At 42.6% G+C, this 24,731-nt stretch overlaps 1 protein-coding gene and 1 long non-coding RNA gene across 3 annotated transcripts in view; one reads left to right on the plus strand and one right to left on the minus strand.

Annotated features, from left to right (window-relative positions):
• Window positions 1-24,731, plus strand: part of DSCAM (DS cell adhesion molecule) — a 443,293-nt gene that overhangs the window by 361,626 nt on the left and 56,936 nt on the right. For both annotated transcript variants that reach the window (XM_064647059.1, XM_064647060.1), the window contains exons 19-21: window positions 570-725; window positions 9,302-9,435; window positions 23,188-23,341. In XM_064647059.1, the coding sequence (XP_064503129.1) occupies window positions 570-725; window positions 9,302-9,435; window positions 23,188-23,341 (444 nt within the window). The remainder of the gene's footprint in view (window positions 1-569; window positions 726-9,301; window positions 9,436-23,187; window positions 23,342-24,731) is intronic.
• Window positions 1-24,731, minus strand: part of LOC135410388 (uncharacterized) — a 162,100-nt gene that overhangs the window by 42,834 nt on the left and 94,535 nt on the right. The window lies entirely within an intron of this gene.

The following is a 24,731-nucleotide window of genomic DNA, read 5'->3' on the forward strand; positions in this document are numbered from 1 at the left end:
TGTCCCAAAAAAAAAAAAAGATTCATATGAAGAGCATCATCTTTCTGCAAGTAAATCTGATTTTCCTGTGTTTAAATCTCTTGTTAGCCTGTATTACTGCCATCAAGTGCTTTGCAGCAGCACTTCCTACATATTTTAAAATAAAGGGAACTTTCTCTTCATTTTCCTTATGAAAAATGGTCTTTCTCAAAACAAGAGAACCTTTATAAAGATAACTGACTTTCTCATTTTTTCTTTAGGGAACGTTTTGCAATAATCTCTTCCTCGTTGTCCGTTCTTTATGAAAAATCTTATTACTTGGAGAAATTTTTCAATTCTCCGCACTGTATTTTTTTTTGGAAAAAATTGCAAAAATAAAGCTTGAAAATGAAAACTGGGTCTGTTTTGAAAGACAAGAAGTCAGCACGCAAAGGAGTTTATGTTAATTCATTATAATTCAGTGCTGTCTTATAATAATGAAGCGTTACTTGTCTGGGACACACTTTAATCCCCAAGATTTCCACAGTGTCGATAGCTGGGAGAAAAACTGAGCTTGGAAATAACTCAATTCCCTTTTTTTTTTTTTATAGAGCTGGGAGAGATAAAGAATGTCACCACCACACAGCCATCACTGGAGCTGGATGGCCTGGAAAAATACACCAACTACAGCATCCAGGTGTTGGCTTTTACACGAGCCGGGGATGGAGTGAGGAGTGAACAGATTTTCACCCGCACTAAGGAAGATGGTAAGGAGGAAAGCCCTTTCCATTCCCCACTTCCAGGAAATGTTGGTATGTCTGGGGCAAACATTGCACACAAACATGCAAAGGGAGATTTCTATCTGGAGGTCTGGGGTTAGGAGCACGTGGTGAGGTGTTTGTGCCCATGGCTTTGGAAAAAACCTGAGTGTTTCCATGACTCCAGTTCCGGTGAGACAGAAGTTTGTAGTTAGCCCTGATTATCTGGGGAAGTTTGCGTTACATTTTAATTTATTTTTTTTTTCAAATACTTCAGGGCCTTATTTGACAATTTTGAGAGTTTGAGTTAATTCTTTCGAAGTGGTTGAAAGTCCAGCTCTGGGGTCCTGAGCAAAAGAAGAACATCAACCTGTTGGATGAGTCCAGAGGAGGCCCCAAGATCATCAGAGGGCTGGAGAAGCTCTGCTGGGAGGAAAGGCTGGGAGAGTTGGGATTGTTCAGCCTGGAGAAGAGAAGCTTTGGGGTGACCTGATTGTGGTCAACCAGAAAGATGGAGAGAGACTACTTCCAAGGGCCTGGAGTGACAGGACAAGGGGGAATGGCTTCACACTGACAGAAAGCAGGGTTAGATGGGATATTAGGAAAAATTTCTTTCCTGTGAGGGTGGTGAGGCCTTGGCAAGGTTGTCCAGAGAAGCTGTGGCTGCCTCATTCCTGGAAGTGTCCAAGGCCAGGTTGGGTGAAGCTTTGAGCAACTTGGGTTAGTGGAAGGTGTCCCTGCCCATGGCAGGGAATGGAACTGGATGATCTTTGAGGTCCCTTCCAACCTAAACAATTCTGTGATACTATGGAAATGGGTAAAGGAGGAGAGACTATTCTGGGACTGTCTTATATAACTTATATCCTTCTAAGAGTATTATTTTCAGTACATATATATGTATAAAATCCTCCAAATACCTCTTCCCTCAAAAGCAAAATGAAGAACAAAAATGTCTCACATTTTTCATAGACCAAAGAATGGAAAATTTAAGTCCTAATGCTGAAAGTTTATGAAACTTATAATCATACATAGACACATACACAGGAGATTTCATAATCACTTTCTTGTAACTTTAACTATAAAAAATCACTTCAGGTCCCCTTGGTAGGATACACACTGATCTATTTCTGAAAGACTGGAATTCCAAATTCAGTGGGAGTTTTGTCCCTAACCTGTTTAGTGTCTTGAAAGCCCTCTGAGATGTCCAAATATCTCTTTAGATCCCTAAACATGTTTGAAAATCTGGATGAAGGATTTTTTTGGCAGAGATGAAAATGCACTCAGCCCTAGCAATGAAGTTACATGGATAAGGTTTCATTGGTAAATCCTCCCATGAGTTATGCAATATGATTTCAAGGAAATTAGTTAATGGATTTTTGTTTCTTGCTTTTCCAGCTTACTGGTCACTTGTGAATACATAAATATATTCATCAACTTTTTTTTATTTGTAATGAGATTTACAAAAGTGCCAAGAGATTAAGTTCAGTGGATTAACTCACTTGATGAAAGTTTGGTGGGGTTTTTGCCAATAAAAAAAAATTACTTGATGAATGCTATTAATGTTTTTCAATAAAATATTAAGGGGCTATTGTAAAATTTACATATGTTGCAAGGTCACCTGGCCCCAACTTAGTTGTATCCAGGGGATGCAATAAATAAAAATTGCTCAGCTTTAGACTTGTATGTCTTAAACACTGGATGTCAGGTTGTTCTGATCCCAATATAAAGTCCTTTAAGAACTGCTTTGGAGCACCTGAGTCCTGGGCCAGATGCTCTTGGGACACCCAGTGCTTGGAAGGAGATGGTTTTATTTCAAAGAATAAATCTCAAAAGTCAGGCAATTGTAAGATCACCTGCTGCACTTTCAAGTTACTTTTTGCCAAGTAGATCCCAACGTAGTGAATTTTCCCTGGATTTTATCTGAACACAAAGGCTGTCACCCCTGAGCTTTGGGAATGTGGTTTAGGGGTGATTATGGTGGTGCTGGGCTGATGATGGGACTGGATGATCTTGAAGGTCTCTTCCAGCCTCAATGATTCTGTGACTCTGTGGTATCGACCAGCCAGTCCAGTGTTGGGGGACAATAAGAAGCATTCTTCCAGAAATCCCTGAAAAGCCAGTTCCTGGCTCCTGGATCAGCATTTCATGGCACACATGCTGGAGAATTCACAGCAACTCGTTGGGAATGCCAGGCATTCGTTTCTGCTGAGTTAAAAGCTTGGTGAGAGCTGCAAGCTACCAAAATATGCCTTGGAGCAGAGACCATCTTGTCTCTATGTGAGGTTCATTCACCTTTTGGAATTGATCTGAAGGCAGAAGTGGTGCCAGCAGTGTGTTCACCTCTCACTGGGGACAACAAAAACATGGTGTACTGATCCTGAAAGGCTGCTGACACCTCTCCCCTGCCCTAAAGAGAGTCAGATACATCTCATCCATCACTGATATTTATTGATTTCCTCCAAAATCTGCAGCGATGAGGACTCCACGACCTCCCTAAGTGCCCTGTATCAGTTAGGGAGCCACCATGGTGCAATTTCTTCTGCTGGAAAGTGGGTTGAGTACTTCCCTCTGCCCTGCTGTCCTGGGAAAGTGATGGATCACTTGCTGCTTTCTGACAGTATTTCCTATCTGAAGGGTTGCTGTGCCCATTGCTCTCTCTCCTGACACACATGTCCATCTCCTGTGACCTGTCTCCACTTTGCAACATTACTGAAACATCAGAAGCCTCAAATACTCCTTTTTTCCCCCTTTTTTTCACCCCTTCTTTCTTTTCCCCCTAAACCCACCTTTTCCTAGTTTGCTTCTCCCTAATTCTTTGTGGTCCTTTTTCTCCCTCCCTTTCTGGGCTCAGATGAGGGAAGCACATCTCCTCAGCCCGTGTTTGGCAGCTGTGCAAGGGCTCATCTCTCATCTCTAATCCCCCTGGCAGCTCAGCAATAATTCACTCTGAGGCAGCATGACTAACATTTTCAGATATTTTCTGATGGCTCACAGTGGTTCCATTCATTAAATCTTTTGTCCAGAAAACTAAATGGAAAGGTGCTCCAGAAAATACAATGACTTCATGCTCTCCTTCAGCTTCACAAGGAAAGTTTAGGGGTGAAATATATAAAGGCCTGGAATTAAGCATAAGCCAACCCCAAAGTCCTGAGTCTAAACATACTTAAGGCTGTGTTAGAGAAGAAAATTAAAGAAGTTAAAGAGGAAAAAAGAGAATTCACATTGCCAAGCTATATGCATGAAACGGGTACTTTATAAACCAAAAGAATGGACATTTCTTCTGTAATTTTCTAAGGAAAAGTCTCCTGTAGAGGGTTATTCAGCAGGACTGATTTCAGTGCACCTAAAAGATCCTGCCCTGAAGTGAATTTAAACACTCTCTTGGCACGTGAAATAAATGAATTGGAATAGAGCTTAGAACTGGAAACCTGAAATCTCTGCTCCCAGACCTTCTCCGGCTAAAATTATGACACAAGATATTCCACCCTCCTCTAACAAAATCTGGAAATTTGAGATATTTTCAAGTGGCTGCCAAGCCCTCCACATCATTATTACTATGAGGCCATATCATGTCATTAATTCCTTGCTCCTTTTTAATTTCTTTTACATGAGGGGAAACTTTTCTTTGTAACATCAGTGTTCCACTGCTGCTGTGGAAAGGCAGATCCTGGCCTCCTGTGACTTCTCCATTGGTCTTCAGCTAAAGGCATCAGCCCAAAAATTTCTTTAGCAGGCTTGAAATCTCCAGTGGGGCAAAATAAAGGTAACCCAGGGAGTGAGGCAGTCAGCCTGGATGAAATTCGATTTCTTGTAATGTTTGATACTGATTTTGGACACCAGAGGTCAGACACTGCTGCTGAACAGCTGAGGAAATGGGAACAGCTCGAGCAAATAATAGGAAATGAGCTTTCAAAAAATGAGCTTTCAGTGTGATCATATTTCTGGGTTTTGTCTAGATTTCCTTCTCCCCCTTAGCCTTCAGAAAAAGAAACTGCTCCTTTTGTAATTCCTCCTGTAGAAAAATAAACCAAGCAGAAATGTCCAATTTTTAAGAATTAATGGTGGTTTTGCCCCTTAACCCTTTCCACTTTACAGCTTCTAATAAGCTGCTCATCCCCTTCACCTGAAGATTTGATTTACTGAATCACTAAGAATTAAAGTAGTTCTTCAAATTCTTTTCCTCGCTGTGTTCAAAATGCAGTTTCAGAAGCTGCTCCATTTTGTAGCAAGACGGAGTGTGTGTGACAAATTCCCTCTCTGTTCCTGTGCTGCAGATGCAATATGAGCAAAATACAGTTGAAACAATGAATTTGCTCCCCAGACAAGCCCAAAACATGACCTTGGCTGGCAGCATCACCCCTGACCTTGAGCAGAAATGGCCAGGGAAGGACACAGAGCCTGTCCAGGGAAAGCTTCCTGCAGTTGGGAATTTTCTCTTGAGAAAACGCATTCCTATGCACAGAAAGCTGTTTGCATTCACAGAAGATTCTGCTGGTTGCAGCAGTGCTGTTCTTCCAGCTCTCTGGAATTCAGAGCAAGGGGAAAGCTGCAGGAAGGGAGCAGCAGGGACCAGCTGCAGGGAGAAAGGAGGAATATCATTAAACCCCTCTGCCAGCCTCACTGTGAGACTGCCTGAATCCAGAGAGATTTTCCTCCTCTCCTTTCTCTCTCTGGACACCAAGCTTCCTGTTGATTGGCACAAGGGAGATGGATGGACAGATACCATCTAAAAAAGCTTTATGTTTATTTTAAAGTGAATAAACATAAATCCAATCAAGTGCACGTTCAGTACTCTTTGGAGCAGAGCTCTGCTTGGGCTAATGAGGATGGCTGGGCTCTGTGACAGAAAATTGCCCTTAATGACCCCTTAATGCATTTTTTTTCTAGTGTGAAAGATCTCCAATTTAATCTTTTTGACTAGGAAAAAAAAAAAAAGTGTAGAACAAGAAATGTTCCCCTTGTGAAACTGGCAGGATTTGCTAGAAGTGGTGTGCTAAATATGAGGCCACTTCAGCCTGAATGAGGGGTGGGCAGAACATGTGACTGTATTTAGGCTGGCTTAGGTCTGCACTGTGGGTGGGATATGTATTTAAACAAACAGGCAGCAGTCAGGAGCTTATTTTATTTTGATTTTTCTAAGTGCAACTGGCAGTAGGACAGTCCTGTGTTGTGCAGAATTAAAAAGCTGTTAGAGAGCAAGGTTGAGTCTTCTGATATATGGGTGATATCACTGTTAAATGCAGCACGCTCTTGTGCATTTGCCTCCCTGCTGCTCAGTACTGTGAAGAAAAATGGTGTTAATCTCTCTGCTTAGGAAAAGGGGAATGAGAAAGTTCCTGGAGCTCCTCCCCATTATCTGGCACATCTAAATTCTGCGTCCCAGACTCTCTGTATCAGTATAATTGCCTTCTCTGCGTTAGCATTTCACTTGCACCGTCAGGAATACAAAGTGTTCTCCTCCACATGAAAGCAGCACGCTATTTCCGGGGCTTTCAAAGGCTTGCTAGCTGGAGAATGAGGCCATCTTTGATCTTAAATTTGCCAAATCTGCTCCCTGGAAGGCTGAAAAGTTGTCTAGAAGCAGTGCTCTGCTTCTCTGTGCTCAGCCCGGGTTGTCCTCTGGCTTCTTAGCGCTATTTTCCCCCCAGTGACCATGGATAAAAAAGAAACTGTGGCATTGTGCACACTTAGCTGGGATCTGTGGGGATCAGTGTGCTAAAAAAAGGTCTATGGAGAATTCAATCTCCTGATGCTGCTGCCTCATAATGACTAAAGCCAGTTAGGCTGCAGGATGCAGTGGCAACGAGGGAAAATACCTCAAGTTAGTCGAGCAAGGCTCAGGTCTTTTTCCTCTCCGAGATGAGGCAGGCACAGCATTCCCTGACCAGAACTTCCTCAGATACTCAAGGAGCCCAGTTTTAGTAAGAAATATTCAGTTAATGTTGAGCTATCTCATCATAGTCTTGTTTAGGCACAGGGGATAAGTTTGACCAGTGACTTTACCCTCTGGACAGAGGACAGGGGTGGTCTGGAAGGCACCAGAAACCTCAGGAAACCTGAACACTTCCACACACACAGTGGAATGACACACGGTGGTTTTCATGTGCACAAGCCAGCAAACAAAACAGTTTATCAGAAAGAGGACTAATAAATGAACATTCACAATAATTTTGGCACCTCTGCAAAAACTGTTGCCTGATTCCAACCCCTGCACACCGAGGAGGGGTCCTTGGGTCAGAAATTTGATTTTCCGGAGTTTCTTTCTAGCCCCTTTTTCCGCTGGTCTCCTACCAGACAGCAACACAGCAATGACAATTTTTGTTTTCCACGTATGTCCGTTGACTGGGAAATGCTTGATGAATTCTGAGTTAATCCCTCAACACTTGACAGCCATGACCAATTACCATCAGAACCTGTCCCTATAGATCACACCCTAATTTAACAATAAATTACCTTAACCTCATACATCTATTTGCAGTGATTTCCAGAAAACATTGCTAACCATAAAGGAATCCTCCTGTGGTTTAGGTAATTACCCTGGAGAGCCAGCTTTCACTCCTCAGCAGCGGGAGCAAATAGCATTTCTAACGAGCTGGGTATAAATAACAAGTTGAATGCTGTCAAGCATCAATATTTACCCTGCAATGGATAGAACTGCTAACTGAATTAGCCCCTTTGCAGCAAGGGGCTGGGTTTGCATGCAATTATCATCATGACGTTCTCACTTGATGCCTAATTAGCTTTCTCAGCACACTATAAATAGAAAATACATATTCAGAGACGTTGCATTGAGTGGAGCCTGTCAGGTCTTTTTTTCATCTTCCAGTAGCACCTGTGCAGATATAAAATTGAAGTCCTCCTTACATTATTTTTACAACTTGCCACAAAGCTGGGAAAATTTAGACCCAAGTCTATCTGGCTTCTCTCTATAGGCCAAGTTCTGTAGCACCATAATATCTACACACTTAAATGAGGTAATACAAAGAATTAGAATCCACCTACGAAGATTGGCTTTATTGACAAGAGGTTTTGCATCTGTGCTGCACAGTAACTGTTAAACTAGAGAAAGCTGATCAAGCCATGCAATTTTAATTTAATGGAAATTTTAACATTTTGGTTGTTTTACTTGAAATTAGACATAAATATTAGATTCCTCATGAAACCAAAGTTCTGTATAGAACAGAGTCCATCAAAAACTTTCATTTTGTCCATAATACCATATGTAGTAATTTCTAACAAAAAATACCTATTTTAATCATTTGACGTGAGTATTGACCACATGCAGTGTTAAAATATATTTCAAATCATTTATTTATTAGTTTTTTAAATGTTTTCAAATATTTTGATGAAAAGTTTGCCTTTCAGGAAACTTCAAAAACATTTATTCTGATGTTAAATGTAGCCCTTGTTATTTTGTTTAAGTACAAGGTTGTGTATAAAGTGATATTCTAGCATGCAGGAAAAATTCTAGGATTTTTGCAAATTAGTATAACAGTGTTTCCAAAGTTGGAGAACATTATACACTGTAATGTGTGTTTGAAAAACAACATATGCTCATGAAATTAAAGCCTTTCTCAAAATGAGACCGTGCAAAGGGATAGAGCTGAGATTATGTAGCAAGATTTTAGCATTTCCTAGCTGAAGCTTTTTCCACATGATTTTAGACAGGATTTTTTTTTTTCACCCTCTTTCTCTGTGACAGTTTTTGGTGGCTTATATAGATAGCTGCTGTAATTAGAGAAATAGATATGTGTTCACAGACTGAAGTGCCAGATAGAGGTCTGAGCTGTTGAGGGCAGGACAAGGGACAAGGACACTGTGTGGCCTGATGTCTCCTCACACATCACAGCACTTGCTAGACCTGGGTCATGTCAGGGAGTGCTAACTGCTCATTTACACTGCACTTCATTAAAGTCACAGCTCTACTGTGCATGGCCATTAAACTGTTCACATGTGTGTTATTTATACAGTGAATAATAATTTGGTGTGAGTTTGGTGTTCAGAGTTGACAATTTGTGACAATATGTTGTTTGGCGGTTTCGCTGACCACGCATTTGGGTTCAAACTGAAAGAGGGGACATTGAGGTTAGATTTGCAGAAGAAATTCTTCCCTGTGAGGCTGGGGAGGCCCTGGCACAGGTTGCCCAGAGAAGCTGTGGCTGCCCCATCCCTGGAAGTGTCCAAGGCCAGGCTGGACAGGGCTTGGAGCAACCTGGTCTAGTGGAAGGTGTCCCTGCCCATGGCAGACAGTGGAACTGGATGATCTTTAAGGTCCCTTCCAACCCAAACCCTTCAAGGGTTCATTCTACAATTCTATGCAGGCTGAGAGGGAAACTTCTCAAAAGTTTAACCTTCAGTGGCAACTTCTTGTTTGGGGACTCTCTTCAGACTGGGAGCACAGCCCTCCAAACCTTCTCCCCTGACGGAGCAGGGCGGAGGCTGCTCCCTCACACGGAGCGTCCATCTCAGTCCATGGGGGCTCAGTTACCAAAGCAGCACATTCCCCTTTTCCTCTTTCCTCCTCTGTCACCCTGGGATGACCAAATGCCTGCCTTGGGCCACTCTAACACACCTCGTTTCTCCAGTTCCAGGTCCTCCCGCTGGTGTTAAAGCAGCCGCGGCTTCGGCCTCCACTGTCTTCGTGTCCTGGCTCCCTCCCCTCAAGCTGAACGGCATCATTCGGAAATACACCGTGTTCTGCTCCCACCCCTACCCCACAGTAAGTCCCACAGCACCGACTGGTGGCTCTGGAACGTGGTGTTTGAACATACTCAGTGCTTGATGTTCTCCCTGCCCCTTCATCCCCTGCCATTTGTTCACCCTAAGGGGGGTCCTGGGGCTACGGAGGGGACTGAGAGTTGGGTTTGGTTTTTCCTGCCAAACTTTTGCACTGTTTAAAACCTCCTGCAGAGCACTGGCTTCAAATAATTTCAAGACTCACAATCAAAGTGGAGCATCTTTTGAGGTTTGGTTTGCTTAGGGTATACCAAGTTGTGTTTTAGAGGACCAGCTGCACGAGCCCTGTTGCAGCTGGAGGCAAGTATTTATATACCCATCCTTGACGTGTTTTTATCTAAGTTCCTGCTTTTTTGCCTTGAGTATTCATGTGTGAAGGAACATAATGACTTACAAACAAACATATTTGCTTGTGAATAAGCTTATTTATGGCTGGAGTATTGGCCCACTCTAGCCCTACTTGCTGAGGAAGTGACATGAGGAAATTTGAATTGAATATCAGGTTATCTTTCTCCTTCTCTGAGTCACAAAGAAATCCAATTATCTTTAAGCAAAAGGGCCAATTGCTCTTTGTAAATAGCCATGCATATTTATTTTCATGTACATTGAAAAAAGTACTTATTTTTTTTTATATCTGAAGTTTGGATTTAGGTTTACCAAAGTTTGGATACAGTTCTTAAGCAGGATGTCCCATCAAAGGTAGCACTGCAAGTTGCACAATGCAATCTTAGTTTAATAGAGAAGGAAAATATTGTTCCAGAGATTTCCAGAAGTGTCTCAGTCTTGTTTTCAGAGCTGGCTGAGAGAGAGGAAGGCCTGAGGGTGTGTCTGAACAGGACCCTGTGGGCAGGCACAGCCTCACCCAACCCACTCTTCCAGCAACTGAACTAACTCTGCAGGTACTCAGGGGAAGAAGGGCTAAAACAGACATGTCCATTGATGGCTGTTCTTAAACTGATGCAGGATTTATTATCCACGTCCCAAGCTAAGCGTTGGAGTCTTTGCTTCATTTGCCCAGAGAAGTTGTGGACTCCTCATCTCTGCAAGTGCTCAAGGCCAGGTTGGACGGGGCCTGGAGCAACCTGTGGTTGCTCAGGTCTAGTGGAAGGTGTCCCTGCCCATGGCAGGGGGTGGAACTGGATGGCCATTAAGGTCCCTTCCAATCCAAACCATCCTGTGGTTTCATGATTTGTGCCTTGGGACTACTGTCTCCAGACTCTGTTGCTTCCATGATTGTAGCCATGCAACCCCAGCTACCTTTAGCATGCCTTTTGAATGTAAATTAGCTGGAGATTTTCCCAACACGGTTCCTGCATTTCTGTGGCACTCAGTGGGTTAAACAGGTCCGTGTTTAGAGGACTGGTGTGAGTGGGGACCAAGCTCTTCTGTGGGGGGTTGGAGAGAACACCAGGTGGTGCTGCCGGCCCTCTCCAGTTACTTCCCATGCACAAAGCTGCAGTGTTTCTTCCTGGGGCTTTGCTACCAACATTTTTTTCCTACGTTTACATCACCAGCAAAATAAACATCCTCAGCTAAAAATACTTTTCTCTGATATGCAGTTTCTCACATACAAAGCTGCTTATTGCATAGTTACCTTTTGGAGCACTTCAGTGATGGACAACAAGAGTAATTACTTTTTTTTTTTTTACTGTTCTTGGCCTGTACTGAATTTTACTGCCATATTTTTGTGGTGTTCATTGTGGCATGATGCAGGGGTATCAATGTACACCTTATACCTTGTACCTTAGCTCAAGGCAAAGGCATTTGGAGGTGTGGCATGAACTGTGGCTTACAAGGATCTTCTGTATCAGTCCTGTGTGGTGAGTGAGGCAGGGATCACACTGAGGGCTCAGTTTCCAGAAGCCACATTGGGTATATTTAAATAAATGCAAGACCTCAGGACATATTTAAATAGGACACACACACCCAGCTTTATTTCTAACAAAATGCTCTGTTATCTTTCATTTTTGAAAGGATTGGGAAATAAAGAGCTGTTTTATTCAGAGCTGCTCTGCAGTGAAACAAACCTGCTGCAGAGATGCTCAAATGCAAACACTGCTGTGCAGATACACTTTCTACATCCCAGGGAAGTTCTTGTTTGATTCATTGTTGGCAGACACACGCAGTTGACAGAGGAAGAGGTCTTAAATTAGGGTGAGGAGGAGAATAAATAAAAGACCTCTGTCTTTAACATCTCTTCTGCCACCAATAAGTAGCAGGTGCTGTAGCTGCAGGTATAGAGCCATAAAAACTTCATCAACAGACCTTTTCCATCAGTCACAGCCCTGGCTGCAAAATAACTTTGCTAAGAGTCTGCTATTTAAGTAGAAAGGCAAACTCAGTTTTCAAGCATCAGTGAGGAGAAAGAGGAAAGGGAAAGGCTGCATTCTTTGAAGATTGTATTTTGTGAGCAGTAGGTCTTTGCTGGGAACAAGTCAATGCAGTACATTTTAGACAGGTTAACAAGACAGTCCTTTACACAAGAACACTGTTTTTTTGGTGTTTAAGTCACCAACAGGAAAACTAATTAACTCTGTTGGTCATATTGTGCATATTTTTATTACAAGCACAACCCTGGTATATTATAAAGTGAAGACTTGCTGCCTCTTGCACTGTTCAGTTTGCTTTGCAAGGGCAGAAGCTGTTAAAACTTCTGCTGCCCCTGTGTAGAACACGGGCACTTCCTCTTTAAATATAATTTCCTCTTTAAATATTTTGAGTCAAAAGGACAGTATTTGTCTGAGATGTTTCAAACCACAAATATGATTAATGTGTGGAAAAAATAAGAGAGATTCTCCACTGCAGTCTGCTCTTTAGCCAAGACAAAGGGCAAGCAAAGATCCAATGTCACACTGTTTGTTTTACCTATAGTGCTCTAAAGGCATAATTAGGCAAAACTTCCTTTTCTTTTTTTCTGAAAATGTAGGAAAAATGCAGAAATACTTTATGGTCCTTCATTCTTCAAATATAAGAAACAAACAAAAACCCAAACAAGCAAACAAACAAACACAGAATTTAAGTTAAAATAATTATCCTTTTTGCTAACTCATAGCCCACACTCCTGCAGTTCTTCTCCCCACTTCCTCCCACATCCATGCCCACCTTCTTATAGCATCTGGCTTCTCAAGATCCCCTGTTGGTCCCATGTTGGCCAGATTCCATCTAGGTGTGCCCATTCCCAGCAGGATGCTCACGGCACTCATTCTGCCCAGGCCTCAGGGAAGCACCAGGCTGTGCTGTTGGCTGCTCCTCCATCCTGACAGTGGGATTTTCCCTGTGGTGCCACAGACATGGAACACAGAAGTCAGAGTGGTTCAATTCCTACCTGGTTGCGTGGGAAGCTGCTCCAGCACCTGCTCCCTTGGGTTGTAGATGTGTCTTGGCAGGGCTCTTGAAAGAGCAGTAAAAAATGAGATTTAAGTGTTTTCTGGTAAAAAACCAAGCACTGCCAAGCTCTTGTTGCATTCAGGTCAGTCCACTGCTTAAGGACAAAGCAGTGGGATTAGACTAAATAAAATTTAGGTGGCAGAAAGAGTCTGTAAAAGGTCACTGTGACACACAGTGTGCAATGGTTGGCCAGCCCGGGAAACTTTGATCTTGGAACAGGGAAAAAGCAACTCCTAGAGAAGCATGGAGTGTCCTGGAGGCAGGAGAATGAAGGTTAAGAAACAGGATTTCCTGGTGCAGGAAGGGCTGAGAAAGTGCCCTTCCTGTACAAGGACAAGGGCTGTCAACCCTAAGAAAAGAAGAGTCAGGAAAGACTTTATTGCCATCTACAACTTCTTCGTCAGGTGATACAGAGAAGATGGAACCAAGCTCTTCTTGAAGAGTGGGAAAAGTTTTGACATGAGAAACTCTGATCATCTGGGAAAAATAAAAACCATGAGATCATGGTCAAATATTGGAACGAGCCCAGGGGGACTGTGGGATCTCCATGCATGGAATTCTTCAAGGCTTCACTAGACATGCCCCTGAGCAACTTGATGCAATTAAACTTGCTTTGAGAAGGAGATTGGACTAGGTGACCTCCAGAGGAACCTTCCAACCTCAATTCTATTATTTCATGGAAGTTTAAAACTGGAAAAGTTGGCCCAAAGTATGTTTACAACAACTGAAACCAGACAGTGGTAGAACTAATGTGCAACTCTCTGAGAAGAAATGTATTAGATTGGCACCAAGATGTCTCCTAAGTCAGAGAGGGAAAAAGGCTCCAATAAAACTCGTATGACATTTTAGGCCATTGGCAGGACTGTTTGTCTTTCACATCTGAACTCCTTCTGTGCACAGTTGCCCAAACAAGATCTGCTTTTAGCTTTCACTATCAGGAAATCAGAGAGTGGTAGTGAGGTCATCTTATTTCACATCTTAAGTGAGTTCCACATGAGTGGAAGAAAGACAAGAACCAACTGACAGTGTCCTGGAAAGGAAAACCAACAAGAAGGAGAATGGTCTCAATTTATTATCTTTTTATAGTTCAGTTGTGCTTACACAACTCCTTTCCATTAATTCCCAGACATTTTTTTGAGAAATCATTAGACTGATGTACAAATTAATGACCTGCTTTGTTAGAAACAGCAGGATAAGCCTGTTTAATATGTTTGCTCCTGTTAGTGAATGACCAACCAGCAGATCACCCCCAACAAAACTCCAAGAGCAACGACAACCATAATGACAACATTTTGCTAATCAACAAGTCAAAATAGATTTTAACATGTGTGTTTCTGATTGAATGATGTCATACTGTTGGTTGACACCCAAATGATGTAATTGGTCTATATTTTCTCAGCTCTTAACCTCCATTTTCAGCACAAGTACCCAAAGACTGGCAAATATGGCAAGAAGCTTGCAAAACATACAGGCAGATATTTAAAACCCTGATATTTCCGATCAGAAGAACCAGTTTATTCTCTGCTCTTTAATCTGACAGTAGTTTTGAAATGTTAGCCCATCAAACTGTTACTAGTTGGGAGATTCTGCTAAGAGATATGATTTGTCCCTTAAACCCACCTGGACTGAGGTCCCAAATGACCAGGTCTGGAAGGAGAAGAAATTCCAGGGCAAGATGCTGTTGAACCAAATGAATGGAGTGAGAATGTTCCTGCAAAGATCCCAGATGATGCTGCCAGGATAAAAGCATCAGTTGGATCAGCTGGATGATGAACCAGAACACAGAGCACACCCCAAATGCTGAAATAGGGGCGATGAATAAAATGTATCTCATAGCACAAACCCCACAGTCAGCCCCTGGTATCTGTGTTAGAAGGAATCCTTGAAAACTTTACAATTCTGGACTTTTCCAAAGGATTTAGAAAGATCCAAAAGCTGAAAGCCCAGCAAGGATTCACGATGGCTTGGAAATATTTCTGTGAAACAGTTGGGTTTGGAATATGCAGTTGATGAAGAGGTGCAAAGTAATGATGGAGAAGAAGGAAATAATCTTATATTTGGCCAAAGCTCAAGTTAATTTGCTTGGAAACATAATTGACATTGGGAGCTGACCAACATCTGGGACTGTCTGGGGCATATACTGATCTTTTTGTTTTGCTCATTTTTCTGTGAGAAATATATTTTTAAGCCTGTTAGATTTCTATATTTGTTTCATTTTTTTGCTTTGGTTTAAACCCACTAAGAGGAAAAGAAAATGACATGATTTAACTGGCTGTCAGATTAAAACCCAGGCATATGATGTCTGCACAAAAAGAAACATTCCCATGGACATTGTGTCTGCTCAGTCCTTTGATAGAATAACCAGCAGCAGCAGTGACTAAAATATTAATCTGTTTCTCACATCTCAATGCATCTTTTACTGTCAATCTGTAGAGCATCATACTGAGGGAAAAACTATAGGAATGATTCCTAGTGAGGGTGTATTACAGTGGGTTTTTCTCTGTCCAGTAGAAGTGGCATCAATCACGTTCTTTCTCCAGGTTTCCTTCATCTCTCCCACAGATACACAGACTGAAGCTTCCCAGTTCTGGTCACAGAGTTTTCAAAAGGTGCCAGTGGAAAACACTTAGGCCAAATATCTTGGTTTTTTATTAAGTCCTGTATGACTTGAATACATTCCCTAATGGCAGAATGTTCCAGAAAACACATGGAGGGTGTTCTTTGCAATTTGTTACTGATACCTCATCAAAGGCATATATGGGAGACTCAGGGGGTTGCCCTGTGGAAGAAAATAGTCATCTCTGCTCTCTCTCTCTCTGTAATTTTAAGGCTCAAGGTGGGATTTATTCATCTGACTTCAGACACCTCAAATAGAGACACCTATGCTTATTCTGGGGTCATCAAGGCTTTCCTTTCACTAAAGGAAAGAAGGTGGAGGTCTGGGAGAAGCTGGATGAACCTCCTTCCAAAAGCTTCCCTCCTCTTTGTTTACTCAGAGAAAGTGTATGTGGTCATCTCAAACCTGATGACATGCAACTTAAACTAGATATGCATATATATAATATACAATTATATTTAGCTAAATCTTTAAAGATTAGCTGTTATAAACTCCCAGCATCCAGGTATTTTCCACTCAATTCCTTCAGGCAGACACAAGTTTTGTCTTGACTTTGCATAGGATCTGTCCAAAATCAAACTTTTGGTTTGCATTGCATTTTCTGACCCTCAGCTCCTCCCCAGATTAAAGACTTGAATAAAAGGCAAGGAAAATAGAGTTAAAGAAATTATAAGCCACAAATGATTTGTTATTTGCATACTGTGGAAGCTTCAGTGATTGAAAGGATGCTGAAAGTCTCTGAAAAAGGGGAGAAGGAGCTGACAGAAGTTGGCCAAGTAGATAAAGTTACTGCTGAAGAGAAGCTTATTTAGAGTCAGCAGAACCTGTAAGGATGAATTTAAAATATATGTTCATTGATTTGTATATTACAAGCAGTATTTATCACTGTATCTATATAGTACTTTTTACAGCATGAAGATATTTATGTTTATTAATTCTTGTTCTTTATTTAGCATAGAAATAGTGTATAATTTGGTGGTTATTTTAAAACCTTATTTTGGATGGTACTTAAAATGTGTCTTTTTTAATATACCACATGTACTATATTTAGCTTTTTTCATAGTTATTTCACAGCTTTGGTGCCAGCTCCCAAACATAGCACATTCATTATTTTAATTGCTTTGTCAACTTTACATTTTTTGCCTATCTTGTTTTTGTCAGGGAGCAGACCTCAGGAGAGATGTGACAGAGTATAAATTGACTCTGATGATGTGCTGTTTCTATACCATTTTTAAAAGGTCTCCTTGTAAAGCCCTACTGAAAAACAAATTCGATATTGATTTTTTTTCATAAAACTCCCTCCTTGTAATATCTCATCTGAACCTCCCTGGCAAAATTTCCTCTTGTCCTTTCACTTGAGACATGTCAGAAGAGCTCGACCTCCCTCCCTGCCCCCTCCTGTCAGGGAGTTGCAGAGAGCAATGAGGTCCCCCCTGAGCCTCCTCTTCTCCAGATAAACCCCCCCAGCTCCCTCAGCTTCTCATAAGACATTTTCTAGACCCTTCACCAGCTTCAGGAGGCTGATGGACTCTCTGTGTGTTTCTCCAAAGGGTCAGGCAGGGGGTGTATCTTGGTGGCTTCCACACAACAGACTCCTTGACCACGTGGAAGTCTAGGCAGTGGGTTGTCTTCCAGGTGTAATTCTTGGAAATGGGAAGGCAGGGAGTTACTTCTGTTGTTTCCAAAATTCCCATCTTACACTTTCTAACATTTCAGTCCCATATTTAAGGAAATAAAAAAAAAGATAAAATGTTATATGGCAGCTGCATTCTGCTTTGTGCACAGCTTCTGCTTCCAGCAGTTGCCTTCAATAATGCTGAGTGAAAAGCAGATCCTAGAATCACAGAATAGTTTGGGTTGGAAGGGACCTTAAAGATCATCCAGTTCCAACCCCCTGCCATGGGCAGGGACATCTTCCACTAGCCCAGGTTCCTCAAAGCTCAGTCCAACCTGGCCTTAAACACATCTAAAGATGAGGCATCCACAACCTCTCTGGGCAACCTGTGCCAGGGCCTCACCACCCTCACAGGGAAGAAGATGCCGTGTTTCAAAACATGAGCCTGAACAGAAACCTCTGTGTGACCAAAGAGGCAGCCAGGAGTCTTACTGGAGACTGGGTCCGGGATTGGTGGTTATTTGCAGCTCTGACAGCCTGGTCATGTGTGAAAGGAAGCAAGGCAAAAGCCAGCAGTCCTCAAGAAAAGTACAACTCACAACCTCAGGCAGAGTTTCACATCTTCAGGGAGTTCACTGAGAGGGCAAATGAGTGGTCTGTCTACTCTGTTCAGGGATGCAGAAGTTGAAGTTCATTCTCTATAAATAGAGAAATGTATTGATTTTGTATCACCCCAGTTTGCTTCCAGGTAGAAACAACTGGTTATATCCCACATTACTGGACAACTTGTGAGTCCAGGAGACTCTAAAACATCGTTTTTAAAATAAAACACGGCAGTGCTCCACACCTCGAGTACTGTGTTCAGATCTGGGCCCCTCACTTCCAAAAGGACATTGAGGTGGTGGAGCGAGTCCAGAGAAGGGAATGGATCTGGGGAAGGGTCTGGAAAACATGTCCTATGAGAAGCAGCTGAGGGAGCTGGGGGGGTTTATCTGTAGAAGAGGAGGCTCAAAGAGAGGGGACCTCATTGCTCTCTGCAACTCCCTGACAGGAGGGGGCAGGGAGGGGGGATTGGGCTCTTCTGCCATGTCCCAAGGGAAAGGATGAGAGGAAATGGCCTCAAGTTGCACCAGGGGAGATTAGAAAAAAAAATTTCACCGCAAGGGTAGTCAGGCCTTGGAATAAGTTGCCCAGGGAGGTGGTGGAGTCACTGTCTCTGGAAGTGTTCCAGAGGCACCGGGATGTGGCCCTTGGGGTTGTGTTTTAGGGGTGATTATGGTGGTGCTGGGGTGACAGATGGGGTAGATGATCTTGAAGGTCTCTTCCAGCCGTGATGATTCCGGGATTCTGGGATTTCCAGGAACAACAAAGGCCTGAGGTAGAGCACGGCAGACAGTTCTGTGACGGTGTTCAAAAAGATGGAGATCTTTGTGTTTTGACCACACAGAACTAAAAACTTACTTTAATTACTGATGAGACTCAGTGCTTATCATAGGCCTCATCTGCACTACTGATTAAACAAGGGCTGAGGAGCAGCACCAGGCCCCAAGAGGATGTGATGGTGACCAGTGTCAGTGCACACTGCTAAAGCAGATTTGTTTTGATGAGAGCTATTTAAAGCAGTACAAAACTGAGCTAGAGACCAAGTTGGAAAGCCTTGTGGAGCATTGGGATGGAGTGCACACCACACTGCCTGGCTGTCTCCCATGTAGCAGCGGAGATAAGCCCAGAGGACTGATGTTTGTTGGGAGAAACCCAGCTATGCAAACAGCATTTCACTGATTCAACTCAGGCCAGATATAAAACTGATTGCTGCTCTGTGGGAGCCTGCAAAACCCGTGGTTTGTTGTTGTGGGCAAGAGGGAGAGACATAAGTATCTCTCCTGAGTCCACTTTTGTGCAGTGGTTCCATTAGTGACCTGGATAATGAAATAGAGAGGCTGCCTATTAAATTTGCAGGAGATATAAGGCTGAGAGGGATTGCATGTACACAGGAGACACAACCAGAATTCAGACAGATCTTGATGAACTGAGAAATTGGTCTGCAAAAAGTGAGATAAAATTTAGCAAGAAAATGAGTAGTATGAATAATCAGCTACAGAAGCACTGGGTAGAGAGCAATTGGCTTGGTTCTTCAGAAGGGGGTTTTGAGGTTATTGTGCATCCCAAGATGAACATCAGCTGCCTTTATGATCCTGTTGTGAAAAGCCAAATGAGAAACCCTGGAATTGTTGAATACAGGTTTGGAAACCGTGTTTGAGAAAGCTATGGACCATCGTTCGAGAGCCTGAAGGTTAACAGCAGATATTCTTGGAGGAACTGCTGCAGAAAATGTGATTTCTGGACAATGTTGAAAGCATCAGGGTTATTTAGTTGTAAAAAGATAAGGGTACTGGTGGGGAAAGGAATGATAAAACTTCATGTAGATTAAAGGCTAGTGCAAAGATCAGGGTAATTTTCTATTCCCCATGTTCCTAAGAGCCTGGAAAAGAAGATATGGCCTTAAAGGGCAGCAGGAAACTCGAGCTAGATTACAAGAAAAGATTTCTAACCATAAGATTAAGCAATGGGATAGGTTGTGCAGCCTAGGGAGTTGCAAAATCTCTTTTTATTGTAAGTCTTCAAAATCAGGTTGGAAAAACATCTTTTTGAAATGGAGCAGATACAGTTGAACCTGGTTTAAAAAAGAAATAGAGACTTGGGTGAACTCTCAGGGTCCTTTACATGATGCTATGGCCATATTTTCTACCTAAATTAACAGTGAAAACACACTTGCTACTCCAGGTTGTATATATATGTCTTAACTCTCTGTTTGGGAAACAGAGATTACTTGGAAAATGTTAGAAATATTTCTTTAATTTTTTCTAAAGCAACCTTTGTCCAAGGCTGGGTTAAAAAAAAAACCACAACAAACAAAGCAACAAATAAAAGAAGCAATCAAAAATAAAAGCCAGAGGCATCAGAATCTATGCATATTACCTATTTAATTGTGCTTTAAAGGAGTCAGAAATGCCAGAAGATGGCATCCTGCTTCAAAGTGTGTGAAGGAATGCACACCAGCAGAGCTGAAGTTGCATCAGAGGAAATTGATGTTCCCTGCAGTGGCTGTTCCTCAGCATATCTTGCCATTGCCTGGTTTGGGAAGTAGATTGACTGCATCCTGATAGAGGACTTGGATTTCATTTCATTTCATTCTTCACAGCCCTTGCTGGCTTTTTAGAGATTGATCTCTGCCTGTCCTTTCTGGACAGTGAGCTAAAGACAGAAAAAAAATTAACCCATCATCTATAAGCTGAAGAAAAATAGTGGTTAGAAGAAAAAAATCCCTTGAGCAAGCATGTTACTGCTCCTGAGACAGAACTGCAGCACATGTTTTATACTGGCACATGCACAGACCAGTATGTGACAAGGTGACATTCCTTTAAAATATTTCTTATTTCAATTGTTTAATCTTCCCTCTGCTGACAAAGCTGCCTTTTTTCTCCTTGTGTAATCAAAGTCTCTGGCATGTTACTCTAATTGAAATGACAGGCAAAAGTTTAAAGGAAAATCAATTCTTTGTCACTGGTGCATCCCAGTGTTTAAAAAGGAATGTGAGCTGAGGAAACAGAAGATGTATGTTAACCAGTTAGAAACTAAACTCTTCTGCTATAGCAGTTTGTTTTAAGAAAATGAGAATCATTTATTTAGTGAAGGTACATTTACCAGGTTCAATTAATAAATTAATTCTGAGAATAATTGATTTTACGTTCGGAATAGCTATAGATGCAAATGTGTGACTGATGCTGGTTCTCTGTGGGTGAAAGAAAGGAACTGAAGACAAGGCATTTAAAAGCTAAATCTGTGATTCTTCCATCTTTGGAGTTTCAGGGAGAGAGAGCTCCTCTGTTTTGAGACAATTTTGCCACAGCAGAGGGGAGCAGGGCAGTGAGGCATTTCAAGCAGGAGATTGGCTGTATTAAGAGTGGCTTCCAAAGACAGCCATGTGTCCCTTTCATAAAGCACAGGAATCATGGGGAAACCAGTGTAAATTTAACTGGTCTGATGTTTGCTGGAATGAAAGTGAGCAAAGAGGAATTCTGTGATGTTCAGCTGTTCCTAAATGCTGCATCCATAGGTGGTTTAGAAGTAACCTGTGCCACATAACTCCATTAATGAGTGGAGCCGAGTGCTAGAGACAGCCTGGCCTGCTTGACTTTCAAATTAACCCTAGGAAATGCTGCCTCATTAATATTAAAATTCAGCCTCCTGTGCCATGATCAATACATTAATTTTTATGTACGACCTCACAAAGATCCAGTCTGTCAAGCTACGGGCATTTGTCCAATATTCCTGTATAAATGTCAAGACAGATGGTTCTCAAAACCTGCTGCAGTATTTCACATAATAATAGGAATGTCTGGCTGCACTGACCTCTTCATATCAGAAGTGGGAACCCAGGCAAATGCCTGTTAAATGGGACAAGCTGACTTGGCATTTTGACAAGGAAAGGAGCAATGAGATGAGCTAGAAAATAAGGCAAGGTCCCCATTTAGGCTTGTGCTTAGCCTGGGTAACTTAGCAGGAGAAAACCAGTCTTCCCAGAAAAGTTAGTAACCATGGAATAAACAGAATGTGTTCTTGTAGAAGCCTTTGCGTGGTCTCTGAAGGGGGTCTGGCTCAGGTACAGATGTCTTCAGTCTAGATTTCCTAAATGAGATGAGATGAGATGAACTCCCCTTTTCCCCTGGCTGTAGGAGATGCCAACTCAAGAACAGAGAAGTGCACTGACCCATTCAGTAGCTGAAACTCTACCAATTCACACTGGAGAGGTGTTTAATGATACCTCAGAAACATCCCCTGTTTATTTGGAATTCACTTTGAAGGACTACATATTCCAGTATTTTCAGGTCAATGTGCCTTTTGAAATGCTAATCAGATGGAATTGGCCTTTACCACAAGCAGATTATTTGTATATCAAAGAGATTCCTTGCACACTTTCTGTCAGTCTGAACCAAGTTTAGATTACAGCGATGCACTATTTTTAATGCTGATTCCTCGTAAAATCTTCTTTTCTACGTCATTAACGTTCTAATTATTTTTAGCCGGGTGATAGTTAGCTGTTACCATGCTCAGCATTGCACAGGGAAGTGAGTATTATTCATTCTAATGCTTCATTTCCCCTCTATTTTTACGTACCAGCATCACAAAGCCCGTATCAGAAATAAAAGTGGCTGTATTGAGCAGCGTTTGAGGTTTGCCTTCTCCTCCACCGAGCTTCCTGTGGAGGGATGTGCTGAGGTGCACAAAGCCACATTCCCTGCGGGAATCTATATGTTTCTCCACGCTTTTCCTTGCACAGGTTGCTCCAAGGAGGCTGCAGAGCCTCTCACAGACGAGCAGGTACTGCAGAGCAGCTGCTCCGCTTCGCCGCAGCCCCGCGGCCGAGGCACTTGAGTGACAGTGTGACAACAGACTGAACTGGCATTTCTTCCAGCACTTGTCCTTCCCTGCTAATGCAGCTAACTGGCTGAGATGACCTTCAGCTGGGAGCCTTTGAATGGAAGTAATTCTGTGACTGTACAAAACTAGACGTGGGGGGGAAGTTTGAACAGTCTGTTACAGAACACGGTTTTTATTTCTTGGTTCGCCCCACTGCTGAAGGAATAAGGCACCAAAGCCAAGAATAAGGAACACCAAAGCTTCTTGTAGACATATCTCAACTAGTAAACTCCAGATTTCACAGCAGATGCAGGACTGAATCCTCTGTTGGGAAAGTTTTGTGTAGATGCAAATCAGAAGCAGCAGTTCTGCTTTGTCAGAACTATTGACGGTAAAATTCAGTCAAATGTGTTCCCTTCAATTGTTTATCCAACCCTGTAAAAATAAACAGGCACATAAAAGTCCCAATCTGAATACAAGCAATCTGTAAACAAGACATAGGCCCAAATTCACTGAATATAAATGGATTGCAACAAGTTATTGTGCCTGCTCAGTTTATCGCCGTGTGCCATCTGTTTGCAGCCATTGATATTCAGGAGAACCCTGAAGTAACAGCCTTTGTAGCGCTCAGCTTAGCAGGCATTGTCCAAACGCTGTTTATTTTAGTCTGGAAACATTTGTCTCTCCCACCACAGGTAATCAGCGAGTTTGAAGCCTCTCCCGACTCATTTTCCTACAGAATCCCCAACCTGAGCCGGAATCGGCAGTACAGCGTCTGGGTGGTGGCGGTGACCGCCGCGGGCAGAGGCAACAGCAGCGAGATCATCACGGTGGAGCCGCTGGCCAAAGGTAACAGTGACAGCCCTGCCCGGAGCCAGGCAGGGCTTTGCAGTGCTAATTACTGTGATAATTGGCACGTGGCCTCTCCGCGCCTCACCGCTCACCGAGGGCGGGATTTGTCAGCGGAGAACTTCAGTTCTCTCTCCAAAAGTGACAACTCTCAGCTTTTGCTGGAGTCAGCAGAGAGAGGGTGACATGCTCCTCTGGGGGGGGGGTAACTCGTCCTACCTTCCTTAGAAGGAAGCGTGTTGCTTTTTTTGGAGCAATTTTTGTCTTCTTTTGTGGGCTACAGAGGGTTTGCACATGATACCTCTCCCCCTCTGAGTATGTTTCTTTCTCTTGCTGTACAAGGTAACTTCTTTATCATTCCTTTCCTTAGTTATATCTCCTGTGTACTCCACAAGTGCCATCTTCTGTATAAAATGGTTTGATTAACATATCTGAACTCTGAGCAATTGTTCTCTACTTGCATTAGCTTTGAAGTTTGCTGCTTCTATTTCAGATGTGATGAAGGGATAATGTGCCTCAAATCTTGCATATTTATTTCCAGCTGTACTGGTTGTTCTATTAAAAGGTAGTGCTTGGGCCTGTGAATTCTGCCTTACCTGTTCTGTGAGATGTGATACCTGCAATATTATAGTACCTTAGCTTTGAAAATAGACAGGAAAGTGAGAAGAGTCCCATCATATTTATTCTCTGTGTGAGGTGTTCAGGCTGATGTCTTTTCCCCACTCAACTTGGTACATCACAGCCTGTGCCATTATGAGCAGAGTAATGCACAGACCCCAAAAGCTGCAAAAATTTAATTGACTTTGCAGTTTTACATGCCTGCTAATTCTTCACTCATGTGTCTAATGATGTAGAAATGTTAAAGAAAGTGTCAAGTGCATTATGAGGAGAGATATTTTCTAAAAAAAAAGCTTTGCAGAATTTCAGCCTCGTGCCACCAACATGAAGGCACTTTCTGCATGGAAGAGCAAGCAACCTCACCGTGGGAAATCTTGCATTCCTGCCAGTCTGAGTGGGAGATCACCAGTTTGATGGTGGTAGATTAACTATCTGAGCTTTATCCTGGGCTGCATCCCAAGCACTGTGGGCAGCAAGTGAGGGGGGGGATTCTGCCCCTCTGCCCCCTCAGGTGAGACCCCACCTGCAGAGCTGCTCCAGCCCTGGGGAACAGCACAGCAAGGACATGGAGCTGCTGGAGAGAGTCCAGAGCAGGCACCAAGAGGATCAGAGGGCTGGAGCAGCTCTGCTGGGAGGAAAAGCTGGGAGAGCTGGGATTGTTCAACCTGGAGAAGAGAAGGCTCTGGGATTTTTGTAGGGTTTTTTTTCCGTCAATTAAGGAGAGTCACCTTCTTTGTGGTGCTTTTTGTACAGCCTTTCAGACAATTCTTTC

The sequence above is a fragment of the Pseudopipra pipra genome, chromosome 2, assembly GCF_036250125.1.
Source record: "Pseudopipra pipra isolate bDixPip1 chromosome 2, bDixPip1.hap1, whole genome shotgun sequence".
NCBI lineage: Eukaryota > Metazoa > Chordata > Aves > Passeriformes > Pipridae > Pseudopipra > Pseudopipra pipra.